Source organism: Trichoplusia ni, chromosome 6 (assembly GCF_003590095.1).
Source record: "Trichoplusia ni isolate ovarian cell line Hi5 chromosome 6, tn1, whole genome shotgun sequence".
Taxonomy (NCBI): Eukaryota; Metazoa; Arthropoda; class Insecta; order Lepidoptera; family Noctuidae; genus Trichoplusia; species Trichoplusia ni.
The window spans coordinates 795548-813585 of NC_039483.1; the positions used below are offsets into that span (position 1 = coordinate 795548).

The following is an 18038-nucleotide window of genomic DNA, read 5'->3' on the forward strand; positions in this document are numbered from 1 at the left end:
ACTTTTATAATTGTGCGGTTCATTTTAATATTATAATATCTTAAGGTTTAAAATACTCAGATAAGCAACTGTCTAGTTTTTAAGATGTAATATTTGTATTTAATTATTTAGTTTATTGTTTCTTTTTAATGTCAAAATACAAGACAAACACCATGAGAGAGAGAGAGGGAGAGATCATCCCATGAAATGTATTCAGCTGTTTTTGAAATTAATATTCTTTGAGTTTCAAAGTACTGTATTGGTACAATCATAATTAGCATTTTACTGTATAAGCAAGTCATCATGAACGCATTATTACACGTCTTCTGTTAAATTTGCGATAAGTTAATTAATATTTCTATTACAACGGCGCACTAAGGCCACTTTAAGACATTTAGAAAAATGCTAGAGAGAGATGAAGCTAGGTTATCATATAGCGCTATCTCTTTTTCAACGGATGTTTCGCGTGTATGTGTATTCACATTCTTTTACCATCATTAACAATCAAGATTTCGATAAGTTTGTTTTCATTATAATGACAGAGCTTTATAGACAATTGGCAACGCCTTATCTTTGATTAAAATGTTTCTGATAGTGTAATTTCAAAGCAAAAAAAAAATTATCAATAAAATTAGTAATCTAACTACGTAATTGAAAGTCGATATTGATTGTTTCATTTTAATACTTTAATCATAGCAGATTTTTTGTCACGTGTAAGACACGTTTATGGCACAAATGCAGGGCACTATCCTGCGTAGCCACGCACTTCCTTAAGCGACGTATCATTTTACCATCAGCATCATATTTAACAGGTGATGGATACCTTTGGATGCACCAACATAAACTATCTCAAAAAGAGGGAAAAGAACTTACCAAGAAATTTCCCGTTGACTTTTATAACACTTTCAAACTTGCTGCTAGCTATATTATCTTCTGTCAAGTGATATGTAGTATTCCATTCTGGTAATGTCAAGTGCGGATTCTCAGCTACCAATGAGAATTCATCGCCTAGTTGCATTGGACCTGAAGAAAACAAGACATGGCATTAAAAGAAGAAAAAACTTGACTGTCTAAATATTTGTTGAATATTTTGGATAGTTATTCATATTAGATTCGATACTGCACAAAGGCGGTCTACTAAAAGTGAAAAGGATTAAAGAGAATATTCATTTTCTGACTTATCAAGATAAAATTTAAGTAGGCATTTTAATTACTTAATAATCAGATATAAGGTAGGGAATTTAATTATTGGAATCAAAAGTTTAACACTTTTTAACCGACTTCAAAAAAAGGAGGAGGTTCTCAATTCGACTGTATTTTTTTTTATGTTTGTTACCTCGTATCTTGCGATTGGGTGAACCGATTTTCATGATTCTTTTTTATTTGAAAGCTTGTGCTTCCCGTGTCGTCCCATTATCACCATTTCAATATCTGATGATGGGATTTTGTAGAAGTCGGGGGAACTCTTCAATAAATAACAGCAGATTAACCGCAATTGTTGCTATAGCATATCTAAGCATTGTTTACGCCATCACACAACATATTATCACGCCTGTACTCACTACAAAGGTTATAAAAACTATTTCGAAAAAAAATAATGTTCAAGGACACTTACAAAGTTTTACAAAAAACGCAATACTGAAACTAATTTGAAGTCGGTTTTTTTTTTGTGAAAATTGTCTTCTTTAGTCGTTAAATTATACTTAGTTTATTTGTTGCTTATGAGGTTAGTTACAGATGAGATTAACCTTTAGTTTAAGCAGGTAATGTGTTAGAAAAGACTTCAAAAATTATTATCAAGCTGAGAGAAATCGCGTAATTTTTCAGCACATTCCCACATGACACAATAAAAGGAAAGGGGCACTCCAATTGTTTATTTCTCCTCATGAAATGAAGATAGCCTGTTCTTTTATTGGCAAAAGGACATGTCGACATTCACAAAGAAACTAACCTTCTACAGCTACATTGACTAAATGATATTCATCCATGTTGACGGTGATTTGTTCAGGGTCGAAGGACGCCGTCAGCTCGGGGACAGCCTGTACGATCACCCATAGCGGACACAGCGCCAGCAGGTATAGTATGATGAGGTGGAGCGGCCAAATTGGACACATTTTGGCCGTTTTTTTTTAAATGATTCTGTAAAGAAGAAAGTAATTTATTGAAGAGACTTATAGTCGTACTTAGAAGTGTTTTGAATAGTTATAGTAGTAGAATATAACTATTTTGAGTAGTTTATTAAGCAGTCGATAGGAACGCAATGTTCATTTGTAGCCCTAAACTAAGTGTATCCGCAGGAAAGCATGTTTATAAGTAGCCCAAACATTTTTTTAAAACAATATTTTCAATAATTATTTTTAACATATTGACATGAAATTACAGAAATAAATTATTTTGGGTAGAAAGAATTGTTTATAAGTAATAATTTATGTATCAATTGAACCGGCTTCATAAATTTCGCACAGACGATATATGACGTATGTCTTAGTCGGGTTCAATAACCTTTATCCTTCGCAATGCGAAAGGAAAGGAACGTTGCTCGGCTTAAGCAAAACTCATGTGAACTAGTCCAAGGAAGTTCCATGTAAAATTTCGAAAAATCAAATCGAAAAAATTACATAACATAAGTTGGTAACATAACAAATTTCTGTGCGTATAGTCCAAAAATAACCACATCCTTTTCAAGTTATCACAAAACAAAACAGCTCGTAGGTTAATAAAAATATAAACACGTTCGAATATAAAGTAAAAGTTGTCGACTTGTGGTGACTACCACTTACCGTGCGAGGTCGATATCGAATGGCAACAACAGACTAATCGTCACTAACTACACATTTTAAACATCCACTCAATACGAACACACAAAAGCTAGTGCTGGGACACAGACTATCGATACATCTTATTACCAGTTAAACTCGATTATTTCTATGAATATTTAATCTCGAGATAATTTCGGTTCTTTCGGTCAATGATATCTCGTGTACGCGGTCACGTAGAGATAGTGTCGATAAAAAAGTATTTAGTATTATAATTGGCGATAATTTGATGTACGAAACGTGATGCGGATTAATGTTAAGTAATTGCCCTGTGAGGGGGCAAAGTATTTTAGAATATCAGTGAGAACGACATCGTTTACACGCTTAAAGAAGGTGACTAACAGTCCATCCCTTCCCAGTTACTACGTTTTGGTGGCGAAAATATAGTCGCTGCAAACGCGAGAATACTCACGTAGACCCCTGGCCTCGTGCTTATAAAAATTGTGTAAGAAAAGACGAACGAAATCGCTTTGAACAAAATTAGTTATTAAATTTATTACCAAGATACAATATAAAAAAAACCAAACACTTTGCCTTACATTAGGATATTATAGTGACAACACTAACTTACACATTGTATACAGACTGAATAAAAAAGTGCAATTCTCTATGACGTGAAATGTATAAAACAAAGTATGTACAAAGTGGCTATATCAGAATCAACCACAAAGTTCAAAACAACTGTATTACGAATGCAAATAACCTGAATAAAATTAACAGTGACCTTTAAAATACAAAATATAATTTATTACACGTTAATGTTACAGACAGGGAAAGTGAATTAAATGTAATTCATTATTGTTATTCTGTTCTTGTGCGAACAAAACGGTCATGCGTAACAAAATATTATTGAAATTGTCCTTGAGACGATACACTGCCTGTACCACGATAATAAAAACCGGACTATGTCGCTGTGGAAGCGAGACAGAGCTATACTTCGTTTCACTTCCACAACGACGAGGCTTTCTTTAAGATAAGGAAATACAGGAGATATACAAAGCCTAATGTCTTCGATGGTTTACAGGCGTTGCCAGGTCCCAAAAGCTGTTATACTGACATTAATAATCACTTTTCTACAACGTATTAAGATAGATTTTCCCTTGCTGTCTTGAATAAAATCTGTCTAGACCGTGGTTTTGCTACATGATACTACTGCTACAGAATTTCGAAACTAAACTCTCAGAGGGTCATCATCATCATCAATTCTATTTATCTCTGTTTAAATGAGACAAAAATATTAGACCATAATTTTTTATCCTGTTTCCAACTATTACTTCTCTGTACCCGTTTCTTAGCAGCAAAGTATAAAGTAAATGATCCCTTATCAGATATGAGACCTCCTTGTTATTTTAAAGTACAATACTAATACGTGTACTGTTTATTTATAACAGTCACTTTTGTTTACAATTGCGACTTACTTTAATAACAATAGAATTGTTGTATAAACTTATGAAAAGATGTTATTAATTGCGTTAGTTAGGTATTTGTAGTAACAATTGTACGTCATCCACCGCTTTTGTGGTATTTAAGCTTGGAAGACAAGTTTGGAAGAAGAGAAATGTCTTTACCCATGAGTGGGATCTTACGCAGGCTTATAAAAAAAAATAGCTGTCACAAGTTATTTTTTTTATAAGCCTGCGTAAGATACACTGACATCGTGCTTTTAATGTGAGAAGGAACAAAATATTTAAAACAGTTGATTATAAATAAATGCACAAAAATGTTTGATAGATAACTTTGAGTTGTGTAACCCATTAATATGACATGTGTTGTTAGCTTAGAGAAACAACCCTCCAACCCATATAGTCAACCGTCCCCCTTTAACTAAATAACAGTCTTTTTGGAGATGATAGTTTGCTTCCACGATGAACAAACCAATCATTTAAAAAACGAAATGATTCTTGGAAAAATACTCAGCAGAATATAATTGAAAACGTTTGGCATTAATAATGATCATGCCAGCGGTCCCATATGCATTATTACGAAAATAGTACTTATTGCAAGAAAAATAAGCTTTAAATAACAAGTATGATGAAATATCAAACATTTGGGTGACACTCAGTCTAGGTTCAGCTATTCTTAGCTAATTCAATGACAACGCTTCTAGAATTATAATAGCGGTTATTTGAAGTGCGGCTGTCTCTTTCTTTTGAACATTTCAATTAAACAAATATTACTAAATATCGGTTGACTATTTAAGGTAAGTAGAAAAATGTACTAAGTATTTAAGGCCGGAAAAGATTATCCAATATTCTAATAACAAAATATAAGGACAAATTCTCTTAAAAAATTGACAAACAAAATATTTTGATAAACATCATCTGGCGATTGAAATGTATTTCAGCTTCAAAAGATTTATTAGTTTCGCATAAAGACAAATTTTCCGCCTTTCCGGATCGCTGAATAATATTATTTTCGTATTATTGTAAAAACTCACATACTGTTTAACGTCGAAATCCGCAGCACAATGGACGAATAACCAACCATACAATTGTATTTTCCCAGAATTGTTACATTCTGATCAATGTGTACAATTACTTTATCTATAAGCTATCAGGCCAAGCAAGACCCAACCACTACATCATAAAGAAATATAGTTTTAGTTGCGAAAGCCAGATGAAGTACTACATTGCGTAGAGCGACATCCCTCTTCCTCTAGTGAAAAACTTTAACTTAAGTTTTTAAAACATAGTTTTTGGCATTGTTTTGCATTCACATCTAGACACTGGACAAGTATTTGTGGATCACAGAACCGCTTGTCTTACACGGGGATCGAACCCGCGACACGTCGCGGTGTCGTGTTCAGTTGCTTTGACGTGGCTTTTGTTGTTAAATTTTGTTTATCCAGGAAACGAAAATGAAGTATTAAAAATAATAAAAAGCTACATAGTCTGCAGACAATGTTCATTACACACGTATCAGATACCTGGATTTAAATCTTGAAAAATACGTTCAAAACAAAAACGAAAAAATAGTTTTAATTTCGTGTTACGCAATGTCGAGATTTGACGCACATCAACTACTTACATATTCAAAGGAAAAGTTTGAAATTCAAAGAGTGTCTCAATGTACGCTTCAAAAAAAAAAACAAGTCAGATATCCAAAACATAAATTTAAAAAAGTAGAACACAGACAAAACCCGTATACACCGATCGTAAAATTCGTGTTCTTATTACTCAAGGCAAGAATTACGTGTACAAAACTTAATTGGTTATTCGTGAATAAACACCAAAAACGATCAAACGATAATAGTAATTAGTTTCGTATCCGAAACTTCTTTAACAAATTACTGTGACCTCCATTACTGGCAATGGAAAACATCATTCAGCCTTTGCAAAGAGGTTTCGTTTTTGAAACTGTCATTAGGGACAACAATATATTTCAGTAATTCTCCAATTGCATGCATAAATATTTGATGGTAAAGTATAATTAATTGCAGTATTAAAAACTTCATCAAAACTTGTACTATAATACAGTATCACCTTGAGAACTTGGCAGTATGTTGACATAATAAATAAACAGTGGAGTGTCATAACAATGGCTACTTAAATCGATCGATTGTAAGCCGCAGCTGTAAAACGATATAGGAAGCGAGTGGGAACACAGGGTAGATTACACCTTCCTACATTTTCTATTTACATCATTAAACATAAGTGAAAGTTAGTTTACGTAATTAGTAAACATTATCTTCGCGGCGGATTACGAATGAAACGTACCTCGGAAAATGTTATTATACCGTTTCTTTGAAAAACGTAGTGTGTGTTACCTGAATACCAAAAGTAGAGCTCTGGGAAAAAAAAATGTCCTTTGGTCAATAGTTTGCGTGTAGGGTGCCTTGCCCACGCTGCATACGAAATTCAAATTTGGATAGACCATTTTTATATTCGAAATTATAAAGTTAATTCTAATTCCGAAATTGATAAGTATACTTACTTATCAATTTCGGAATCTTTGTATTTTTGAATTTTCTACAAACATTTTTTTATAGTCAGAATGACAACACAAATTATTATTTTATTTTGATTACGATTATGTCATCGTTACGTGATATGAACTTTAAATTACCGCACTAATTATATGGCTACAAAACAAAGTCTATTTATGCATTTATAGCAATATTGAGGAAAAACATACAGACACTGATAACGGATCAATTATACTCGTCAATTTGTATCGGTTACTTAAGTTTCCGAGTTTCGCTATTCCTAATAATTATTACGTAGTTACGTACAACGGCATTGACCTCGCAACTGGTCAGACTGTGACGATTGTTCTGAATTTATTGAATGTTCGATAGACCCGTCGGAAACCGAATGAACCAATTATAATATGATCTTTGTAGATACGTAAGGCACGTCAGGCATAATTAGTTCGCCTGAGTGTTGACGTTTTGTATTTGGGTGAAGCAATTGCAAAGCTATCAATTTAGACCGGAACTCCGAAATTTAAAACATGCGTATAGAGTTTAACAATGTATTTCACAGCCGTATAGGCAGAGAACTTGAGAATAAACAGGAGGTCTGGAGTTAATGAGGGATAATCTCATGAACTACTAAACCGATTTTGTATATAATTTGACCAGAAAGTCACAATTTTTGTGGGTGACCGATACGAAGTGGGCTCGGCCTGGGAAGGCTAGACTTAAATAAAAAAGAGCAAAACTGGTAAACATTATTATAATTGAAACTTCCTTAAATTAACATTATTCCTAAAAGTTAAATTAAACCGCTTGTATGTCGGTTGTATCTACAAAAAAGTTATAATGCTTTAACTTAGTCGGAATAATGTTAGTGTACTATACATATAACTATGTGTTCACTTGTCGGTCCATCCTTGACAGAACTAAACCAGTTATAGGTCCTTAATGTTTTATAATTTAGAAAATAAACACAAAAATCATCATTATGCAGCATTCACTGAGTGCTAAGTCATCGTGATAAGTGTCACTCAAGTACTGGATAAAAAACACTACTATATTATTATAAAAACTAATATTATAAATGCGAAAGTAACTCTGTCTGTCTGTCTGTCTGTCTGTCTTTTCTTCACGTCTAAACTACTGAACCGATTTGTGTGAAATTTGGTACAGACATAGTTTGAAACTTGAGAAAGGACATAGGATAGTTTTTATTACAAAAAATAAAAATAAAAAATAAAATTTATTACGGACATACTATATAATAGTGCCATCTATTGGTCAAATGTCGAGCTGTTCCTATGCTCCGTAGATAGATGGCGTTAATCGCGCAATGGTGTCATTACACGTGTTCGGTTCATGTTATTGTTTTAATTCATCGGAAAATCCATCAGAAAAATGTAAATAAACAGTAAAAAGGTGTAAAAAAAATAATATTAATATAATAAAAGTTTTACTACAAAGAAAATGCTCTAACGGAGTATAGATAATTCTATTAGTACTACGCGCAATGGTGTCGATCGTTACACGAGTTCGGTTCATGTTGTTTTAATTCATCGGAAAAAAGTAAATAAGTAGTAAAAAGGTATGAAAAAAATAATAAAATAACATATAAAAAATATAATACTACTTTTAGTACAAAGAAAATGCCCAAACCCAAAACCAAAAATCTGCCGGAAGTCACTGTTCCACGCGAACGAAGTCGCGGGCAAAAGCTAGTATTATTATAATTATAGAAGATATATTTACAAATAAAGATAAAGTAGGATAAAAGAACATTCCAAAGGGTTCCGGGAAAATACCAATTATATAAATAAAACCAATTTTCCTTATACTATGCTTGAACCAAAGATTAATTGATCACGGGTAAAATAAACATGCATATTCTTATCGTACACTTAATTAATGCAGAAATAATTTAAACTACTGATAGCCTAAACTAAGCAGTGTTTTTGATAACAAATATGAACTGTTTGAACTAGATTTAAGAGCTTTTTATCATTATTTATGTGGTTATGTAATTTAAACCTTAAATATTATGAGTATTGTACTGATTAAAATTGATGTGATCTGAGGCACTACAATAAATTTTTGCAGTCATAATCATCAGCGGCCACTGCTGGACAGAACTCTCCGTTCTTCCTCCAGCGCGACCGGTTCATTGTCATCTGCATCCAACGAGACCCAGCGGCTTTCACCAGATTGTCGGCCCATTTGGCTAATGGCCGTCCCACGCTGCGCTTGGTGGTACGTGGTCTCCACCTCTTTTCTGCCCCCATCGGCCGTCCGATCTTCTACTTTTTCAGAGATGATTTATTGCAGTTGTGGGACACAGAAGCTGATTCAAATAGACACCGTATCTTTGCCTACGGTTTAAAAGTACGTCATCGGATTTCAAGAAGAAACCAAGTTATTTTTGTTCAAATACTTTTTACCAATCCATCAGCACCTTTAAATAGGTACGTATACTGTAAATTGTCCGCAGTATGAGCGATTCATTTTTATCGGCAGTTTTAAAGATCAAAAAGATATCGCTGTTGTCGACATGTGCTTTTAATCAATAGAGTACGTCATTGTAATGTGTCTGCAAATTTCACGTGCCAAATGGATTTACCGGAAGGTTTAATTCACATATTTTTTGAGTTGCCTCATTTATGTACATAGATTTGGTCCTTGTATTCCTATTAGGAATATATCAGCTTTATTACGACCTATGTCTCAAATCCTGATCAATGGAAATCAACCTTTAAATCTATAACCCGAAAGACTCGAATCACACGATTGGGTGACAGTTTGCAATCACTCATAACCGCCGTACACCGCAACACCTATCCGTAAATAGGACAGAGCTATTTTTGAATGTACGGCCAGCAACAAAATTCTAACGAAAATATTAAAAATACACTTTTCAAAACACAACAAAATGTAACAAGTTAGTATTGCAGTTTTAAGTTACGATCCAAAATACAGGAACTCTACTGAATATACTCCAATTCTTATCGATATTACTATGGTCACTGAACATATAAATACGCGTGAGTAAACCGTTACATCATTTAATAATGAATCAGTCTCACGATAGTTATTATAAAAAACATTTAAAACTGTTTGTAAAACTGACTTTGATCGTAAAATTCCGATGCTGGCTGTACATACGTATACTATTTGTTTCTGAAATCTACAAATAACCTAGCATTGATATTGTATTAAAGAATGAAAACTAGAATTGTCAGCTAACAATAAATCCGTGCCGTGGTATAGTTGGCAAATGACCGACATTAATGGCACTTTAACAAATAATAAATTTGGTTTGTTTACAGGAGCGACAAGACATGTGAATGGTGACAATTCTAAACTAAAATATACTGAGATAATAAAATACAATACCGGTACGCTCGTACTAAGGATCATTTTTTTTTACATTTGTGGGAACTTGATGGACACACTACATTGACAAACTTGAAGATTAACAACTAAGCCTAACTACGTTCCCAATCTCTTGGCTGCAACAAGCTATTTCTTTTTTGTCTCCAGCTTGCTATGGAGGAAAGTGAAATATTTTTTCAACTCCCACTTTTTACTACTTCTGATTAATTTTGTTGCGGGTTCCAACGCAGTTGTCATTTTCCCGGGGACAAACCGAGCTTAAATGTTTCTTTGGTTTTGCTGGTTCCTTCCATTGTAGATCCTGGCTTTCAGGAGTTGCATGTATGACGGCGTGGCGGGATAGGCCCAATTAAAATAATACACTCCAAAATAAGTATTGCTTTTTAGCTCGAGGGTGTTATAACTGTGGTTCGAGACCCTCATACTCGAGGACTAAAGCATCTATTAAAAAGCGATTAATAATAACCAAAGTCTTAGGAATTTATGTGATCAAAGAATAACTAATAATATACCAGCTCCCACAGGAAAAAGAAGTTTACTTATATAAAGACAAAACGGAAGCATTTGTTTCATCCAATTTGCCAATCGAGCTAATCTAGGTTACCAGACAATGTTTTCCTTTACGGATACAATAGCACCGCGTTCCAACTATCACAACCATCTATGAATGACACTTCACACGCTAGTGATAAGATTATGAAAATTGTACAATCGCATATATTTATCTAATGATGTACTTGAAGTTCCATAAGAAAGTGTTTTGATAACGAATGGGAGCGCCATTTGCGATAATTTATGGATGTATACACAGCACCCGTTACCATTTAGACGATGTGACAAATATACTGCGAGTTGCAATACACTGCGGGGTCGAGGAACTCAGTTATCAAGAGTGATATATCATTGCAGGCAATGTATTGCAGCTGCACGGTAGTTTACAATTAGTGTAAATGTGGCTTAATAATGGTTTAATTTTATACAATAAACCAGTGCATGAATCACTGTGATGTTTTGATATAAATTATCAATGCAAATTTGCAGAAGATTAAATAAAAGTTGGTAGACTTTTTCTTAGTTTTTTTATGATCGTAAGCGAAAAAGCACGGCGTAGAGCGACGACGTCTCTTTTCCAAACGCTACAGCCTTACTTTGAGCAATGGTAGTGTACCCTCAAAACCCTACTTATTGTTTAAGAACTTCATACATAATGATTATAAGATGAAATGTTTACAAATTTAAAATCTAACCTGTATGATACATGCGAAGGTCAAATTGTATCATGAATTTTAGATATTGCGTTTGCGATCGCGTGACTTGCAAATCTAGTAGTATATTAACACATCATGTTGCGTTACTGACACGAACCCTTTAATTTTAATAATAATTGGTTGATACCTTATTTAGAATTAAGAATGTATTTAATTCTAAATAAGGTATCATCATATATTCGACCTTAAACATTCTATAGTGCATTTTGTTAAATGCAACAAGTCTTGATAATTGAAAAATTAAATCTACATTTTTACGAAACAAATCACTTTATTTTTTAATATTATATTTACAAATACAAAAGAATTTAGTGTTCCAAGATTAAATTCATGTCAAGATTTGATATACGCCGAATAATACCGTCATAAGATCTCAATGTCGTGGTTATGTTACCCATTCTATTGACCCTGACGACTTGACTTAAGCAACATACCACCTAGCTGACCTACAATATTGTTAAAGTGATGCATGAGAATAGTAGATCCAGGGCTTGGGGGCCTGCAGCCACCTTTAAAGTCGTTACTGCAGTTTTGGAAGCGTGAGTCTTCACGCCATAGCCACAGTTTGTCTCTAAATAAACAACCGTCCATGGTGATCGGTCGACAGTAAAACCTTGTTTGAAATAATATTACATAATGGCCTTTCTAGCCATTGTAGTTTGTAACAATAATATATTATTACTTTATATATCCTGTTGAGAGGTAAACACCTCTATTAAGTAATTATTCTTGTCATCACATTGTAAAATTACAGTACGCATGACTTACTGTCTAGAATTATTCACACATAGTTTGAAAATAGCAAAGTATGACGCAGTTATTCAAAGGCGATTCATTCATTCGAATAATTGTATTAAACACAATACAGTATTATGTAGTATCTCACTTTGGGTCATATTACTAAGGAGTTCGTTGAATGAAGCCTTACTAGTTAACCTACTGACTTAAAACGTTAACTATGTCATTATATTATATCCTCCTACAGGTTTATCATTCTTGTAGTATCGAAACGTAGGTTACCTTCATAAAATAAAGCTAAGAACCAGGTGTTTTACAAGGAGCAACTGCTTATCTGACCCCCTCAACACAGTTACCTAAGTAAAAGATGTATGAACAACAGCCGGGACCCAAAATTTAACGTGCCTTTCGAACCTCGGAGGAACTTATAGCTTAGCCACGAGCTAACTATTGTAAAAACGAGTGTGGTGTTAAATAATAAACAAAATTGAGTACACGCTTTAAGTTATTCAGTGACCATGACCACACAATCTCAAGTATCAAATAGTTTCACACGCACTACACAGTGTCATACAAGTACTACACCGCAGGCGATCCGATTGACTTTGCTGGAGTCTTGTGCATGTAAGTGTCTGTATGTATCTGCTATAATTACACACGACATAATAGCAAGGATAACTAGCTCATTAAGTTCATTGAGACTGTTGCAACGAACACGATTTTAATAAATCAGTTTTGAAATGTGAATATCTTATTTGATAAACTATTTAATTCTTACCATGTCTAGCTAAGTTAAGGACAAAAAAATCAGTCTTAGACTTAATTCATGATTTGTTTCAAGAAATGAAACATATATTATATGGTACCTAAACGATAGCAAAATTTAAGTAACACCTTCATGGGCCATTATTCTTAGAAAGTATACAGTTATACACATATATGTATAAGTAAACCTGCTTACTAAAATATAGGGACATTTAATGGACTTGATTCACGGAAAAATATGCTTACGGACTATGCAGAAGGTGCTGGGGCAAACCCCAGAACCTTCTGAGAATCGAAACTTAATACAAAAAACAATAATGATGAAGCGGATATACAGCAATAAATGCAGATAATTTTATTATAAATGCCTAGAACAGGATTCCAACATGGCAATGTGCTTAGTCTAAGATTATCTTAAGGTATTTTGGTCTTCTACTCCGGGATTAAAATTATACATGTATTTTATTACTTTATATGTTAAGTTAAAAATTAAAAAAAACAGCTTAAAAGTAAAATAATAAATGATACATATTTATATGGTAACTTCTTAACAAAATAAAGCTAAGCTCATCTTGATACTTGACAATACAAATCGCAGAACGATTACGTAACAAGCAATTTTAAAATTGCACTAATAGCAAAGGTGATTGCGACTGTTCAGAAATTGAAATCACGGCAATTGACAGTATTTCTTCAGTCCTAACTGGAACATAGACATTTAGTTCCAGTAAGTCATTTTATCAAATCTTTTATTTGAAAATGGAGCTATTTGGCTTGTGGCAGGATGCAATCATTATGCAAGACGGATGCAATGCTCGAACTACACCTACGACAGATCTGTAGTATGTGATTCAACAAACGGGTCGGCAAATGAATGAGTACATTATTGAATAGTATACTATATTTTTTGAGAAACACTAATGCCTGTTCGGTTAACTTTTTGGTCAAAAGCAGATAGCCTTTCGACACCCGAATTGCGTACAAAGATAAAAATACTTTTTTTCAAAACAAATTTATTAATTTTTATTCTAGAATTTTTTATTTTGTTTTCAAGGTCCGGGTTACTTCAGTATATTTATGATAATTTAGCAACTGATAACCTTCGTTGAGAAATTCTTACGTCATATGATTTTTAATTTGAACTTGGTCAGCTAAAACAGTTGAAAACCAAATTTCTTCTAAGTTGTTTTTTTTTGTATCAATGATTTATTGTTAAATTAAGACATTGTTTTATTTCAAATGTGATTAAGTTCAATCATCCTAAAGAGGTTGTTACTCTTCTATCGATAGTGAGTTAGGAGGAGCTAAGCTTAGATAAGGAAAACAGATAGTCGGTTCCAACAACAAGAACGAATTTCTTAGAAGTTCGCTATTTATACAATAAGTATAATGTGAGACCAGTGTCCGATCTTCAAAGTCCAAGCAAGGTCTGAAAGTCAAGCAAATGAGATTTATTGTAAAGTACAATATACAATAGATGTAATTCGACATTACTAACATCTACACGGAGCTAAAAGTTCCAAAAAAACAGCTCCCAATTAGATTAAAGCGTACGTGACTTACGACATGGGTGTATTTTTTGGACCGATACTTTTCCTCAAATAAATTAGCTCTAGGTGACCATTATATAAGTATTCGTATATAGAAATACCCGAGTGGATATTGAAAACCAGGTGGCCCACCACCACTATTGAAATGAAAGCGAAATGGAGCAATACAAGGAACAGAGGTGGTAAGTGTAGAACCTCTTATCAAACTTTGAAACTTCGTAGGACCGTGATGGTGCAGAATTACGAGATGAAGGCAATTTATATTGTAATTAAAGAACTGATGTCCATAGTAGTGCTTTTAAAACCGGTCCATAGTTGTTTGCATTCTTGAACTTGTTTAACTAACAAGCAACGTGTTTGCATGTTTAAACAAACATGTGTTACACGAGGTATCTTATCATGCACAATGGATTGGTTTTTCATCAACCATGCGAAAATTGAAAACCACTAAAAATGTAAAAGGCAAAATGCTTCTAGACGAAATCAGTCTTCAACGTCATCAAATGACCTCCGTCCAACGGAATGTGTTACGTCAAGGCGAAGAGTTGTATTTCAGACTAGTTTTGGGAACCAGAATGCACCACGTGATCTCAAAACTCCGGTGTGATGATTTGTGATGTTGAAAGCTATCCGCCGTTAGTTTGTGTAACCATAGGTATAACTCAAGTGGAGAGTGCAATTGGTGTCACAAGCAATCTTATCTTGTTCATCGCACTTATATAACAGAATATATACTCTACAAATTGTTGTGTCTTCCTTTCGAGTGTAGTACATAGTTTATAGATGACTGTTTAGCATGACAGGAAAAATGTATTCATTTACCTGACTTAGCCATATGTAACGGATGTAAAACATGGGAATTCCTTACCTCTAATTGCAGTGTAGTATTAACCTAATTACGTATTATTAACTCTATATGTATATATTTTAAAATGTGGAAAAACTGTAGTTTGTATTTTGCTCAATAGTGGGACATTTGCGGGCGTTTAGTTTTGATTGTCGGATAATTAATAAATTATAAATAAATGGATGATTCTTGCTTTAATAATATAATCAGAAACTAATCAGTATAAGAACATATTTCATGATTACAGCGTGTTTAAAAAAAGTAATCTTTTAAATAAATTCTGCAGAATATTAGGAGAATACAATAAAGGCGTTGCAAATTGTAATAAGGTATTTATTATTCCTAATTTTATAAAGAACACTGTATAACACCGTGAGTCGTGAAACACAGTTTTATAGATTAGATAAGTGAATCAATTTAATACTCGTTTACATCTCGTTAGACAGGTCGTCTACCCCAATACATAACAAAATCTACAAAATAAAATGACATGTAATTCATATGACACAACAAATATGACGATTTCGTAAAATATCAAGATTCGTCTGTCCAACTCAAGAGACGCTAAATAGATGTCAGTTAATATGTTTTTAAAACGAAGCTTCTTAGGTTACTTCTTTTTTGTGGCCTGTGTATTGCAAATAAGTCGAGTACTACCATTACTGGGTTGTATAGTTTTACAGCAGAGCTCCTATGGCCAGCTTCCAGCTTCAGCATCTGATTATCTATATATACTAACATAATTTTCCATTGTTACGCAATACACATGCAATATTTCAGCTCAGCGGAAACCTTGTAAAATATGAATAGCATATTATTTTTTGTGTAATATAAATTCAAGTACCAAAATTGGTCCATCCTACTAAGTCGAATTGATACACAGGTTAAAATGTAAAACTACCGTTACTTTCAAGTCGTTTTGGATATTTGTTTGAATATAAGCTAAAAGAAGTTGATGGTCAGCAAGATTTTATAATGAGTTTACTTAAACTTAAAAATAATACTTATTCTTTCTACATTCTCTTTCTCAAAAATATAATATTTTGTTTAAGTAATCAACAGAACATTGGCAACTGCTCTTGATTAGGCGAAAAACAAGTTATTTGCACATTTCCAATAATACATGACGTGGATATTTATTAAATCCCTTTTATTTTGTAATACCTTCGAATATATTTATCTTGGGATCGAATTTTCATAGAGTAATACTTATAGATAATTTAGTTAACATTTAGAAAATTGGTAAATGGAATGACAGCCTTGGCTCAAACATTGGTATATCGCTCACCACTTAAGTTATTTTAAAACCTTAATTAATGAGGTTAAGGTAAAAATAAATTATATTGTGTTCAATGTTCTACTTTTACCGGCAAACCGATACGTGTGACATAAAAATGTCAGTATGTAGATAATATACATTTTTAGGCAGAAAAGTCAACACATTTTGTGACTGAATTAAAATAGCCTTTATTTAAAAGCAATAAAGTCGATTTTCATACCTGATTCCTTGTTGGACTACTCACGGTAGCATTTATGGTGGGTACTTCCTTAGCAACATGCAATTTACTGAAGCGTTAACTGCACTACTAATTACAGGAGTCCTAAGAGCTGTTTTATGTTCAGGAGGTCATTGACCTTTACGTCTGCTCAATGAACCAAGATCAGGAATGGGTAATTGATATTAATTTAAAATTTTATCAGTCAAAAAGGAAAGACCTTTATTATTAAAGGACAAGAAGGAACAGCCAGTAACAGAAGTCCTTGATCACTGACATAACTATAAAATATAGGGAAATCATTAACTAATGATTAAAAAAGATTAACATCGGAGACCTGTGAAGTCTTGCTGAAAAATATTGTACCTAGCAGAACAAGTTCGACAATTTTTAATATCCTACCTTCTAACTGTAATGTTTTCGTAGGGCTTTTTGCATGCGAAGCAATCAATTCCATTCGAGCACACTGCTAAGGGTCTTAGAAAGCACCTGCAGTTATTTGGTTAAGGTGTCAGGGTAGGTCCACTAAAAACGTTTTGGAAATGATTACTTTTAGTTCGCTTATTTGAGTGAGAGAACGACATTACGCAGTGAACTACTTCGCACAATGGTCAATGGAGGGTCAATTTACAAATAACACAACTCATGAGTGACATCACGTTCACGCGTTGAATCGAGTTTCTTTCTAATGACACAGATCTTCAACATCAAAAAACATTGATCAAAATAACCCAGTGGGTTTACTCCAAAGGAGAAGAGAATATATGTCTAGATTAATGATAAATAAATAAATAAATAAATAAATAATAAATGCGGACAACATCACATACATTGTTCTGAACCCAAAGTAAGTTGCTAAAGCACTTGTGTTATGGAATTCAGATACAACGAAGGTACCACAAACACCCAGACCCGAGACAATGTACAAATGTGAATTTTTACATTGACCCGACCGGGGATCGAACCCGGGACCTCAGAGCTAGCGACACCTTGAAACCGGTGCGTACGCCACTCGACCACGGAGGTCGTCATGAATGTGTCATGAATGTGTCATTAATGATTTCTAAAGATGTTCAACTACCTTTTGAAAAGCAATACCAGTGCAGTTGTGGAAAAGAGACGCAACTCTATTTCCTGTAGTGCGCTGTCACGGTTCCACGATTGCAATAATATATCTTTATGGTGGTGGTAGGCATTCAATTCTCAAGTCGTAATCTAAGCTTGCAAGGCGTTTGTGATTTCAAAAGGTCTAATTAGTCCTTAAGTAGAATAAAAT

The 18038-nt window shown here is 33.6% G+C and overlaps 1 protein-coding gene across 5 annotated transcripts in view; it reads right to left on the reverse strand.

The window, feature by feature from the left end:
• LOC113495385 (ileal sodium/bile acid cotransporter-like) overlaps window positions 1–18038 on the reverse strand; it is a 29342-nt gene that overhangs the window by 8859 nt on the left and 2445 nt on the right. For 4 of the 5 annotated variants that reach the window (XM_026874079.1, XM_026874081.1, XM_026874082.1 and 1 more), the window contains exons 2-3: window positions 1931–2118; window positions 853–1002 (exon numbers count right to left, since the gene is read on the reverse strand). In XM_026874079.1, the coding sequence (XP_026729880.1) occupies window positions 853–1002; window positions 1931–2093 (313 nt within the window). In that variant the 5' untranslated portion in view covers window positions 2094–2118. Of the gene's footprint in view, window positions 1–852; window positions 1003–1930; window positions 2119–2759; window positions 2863–18038 lie in introns of those variants that run through there. The other variant, XM_026874080.1, reaches the window with a different exon arrangement.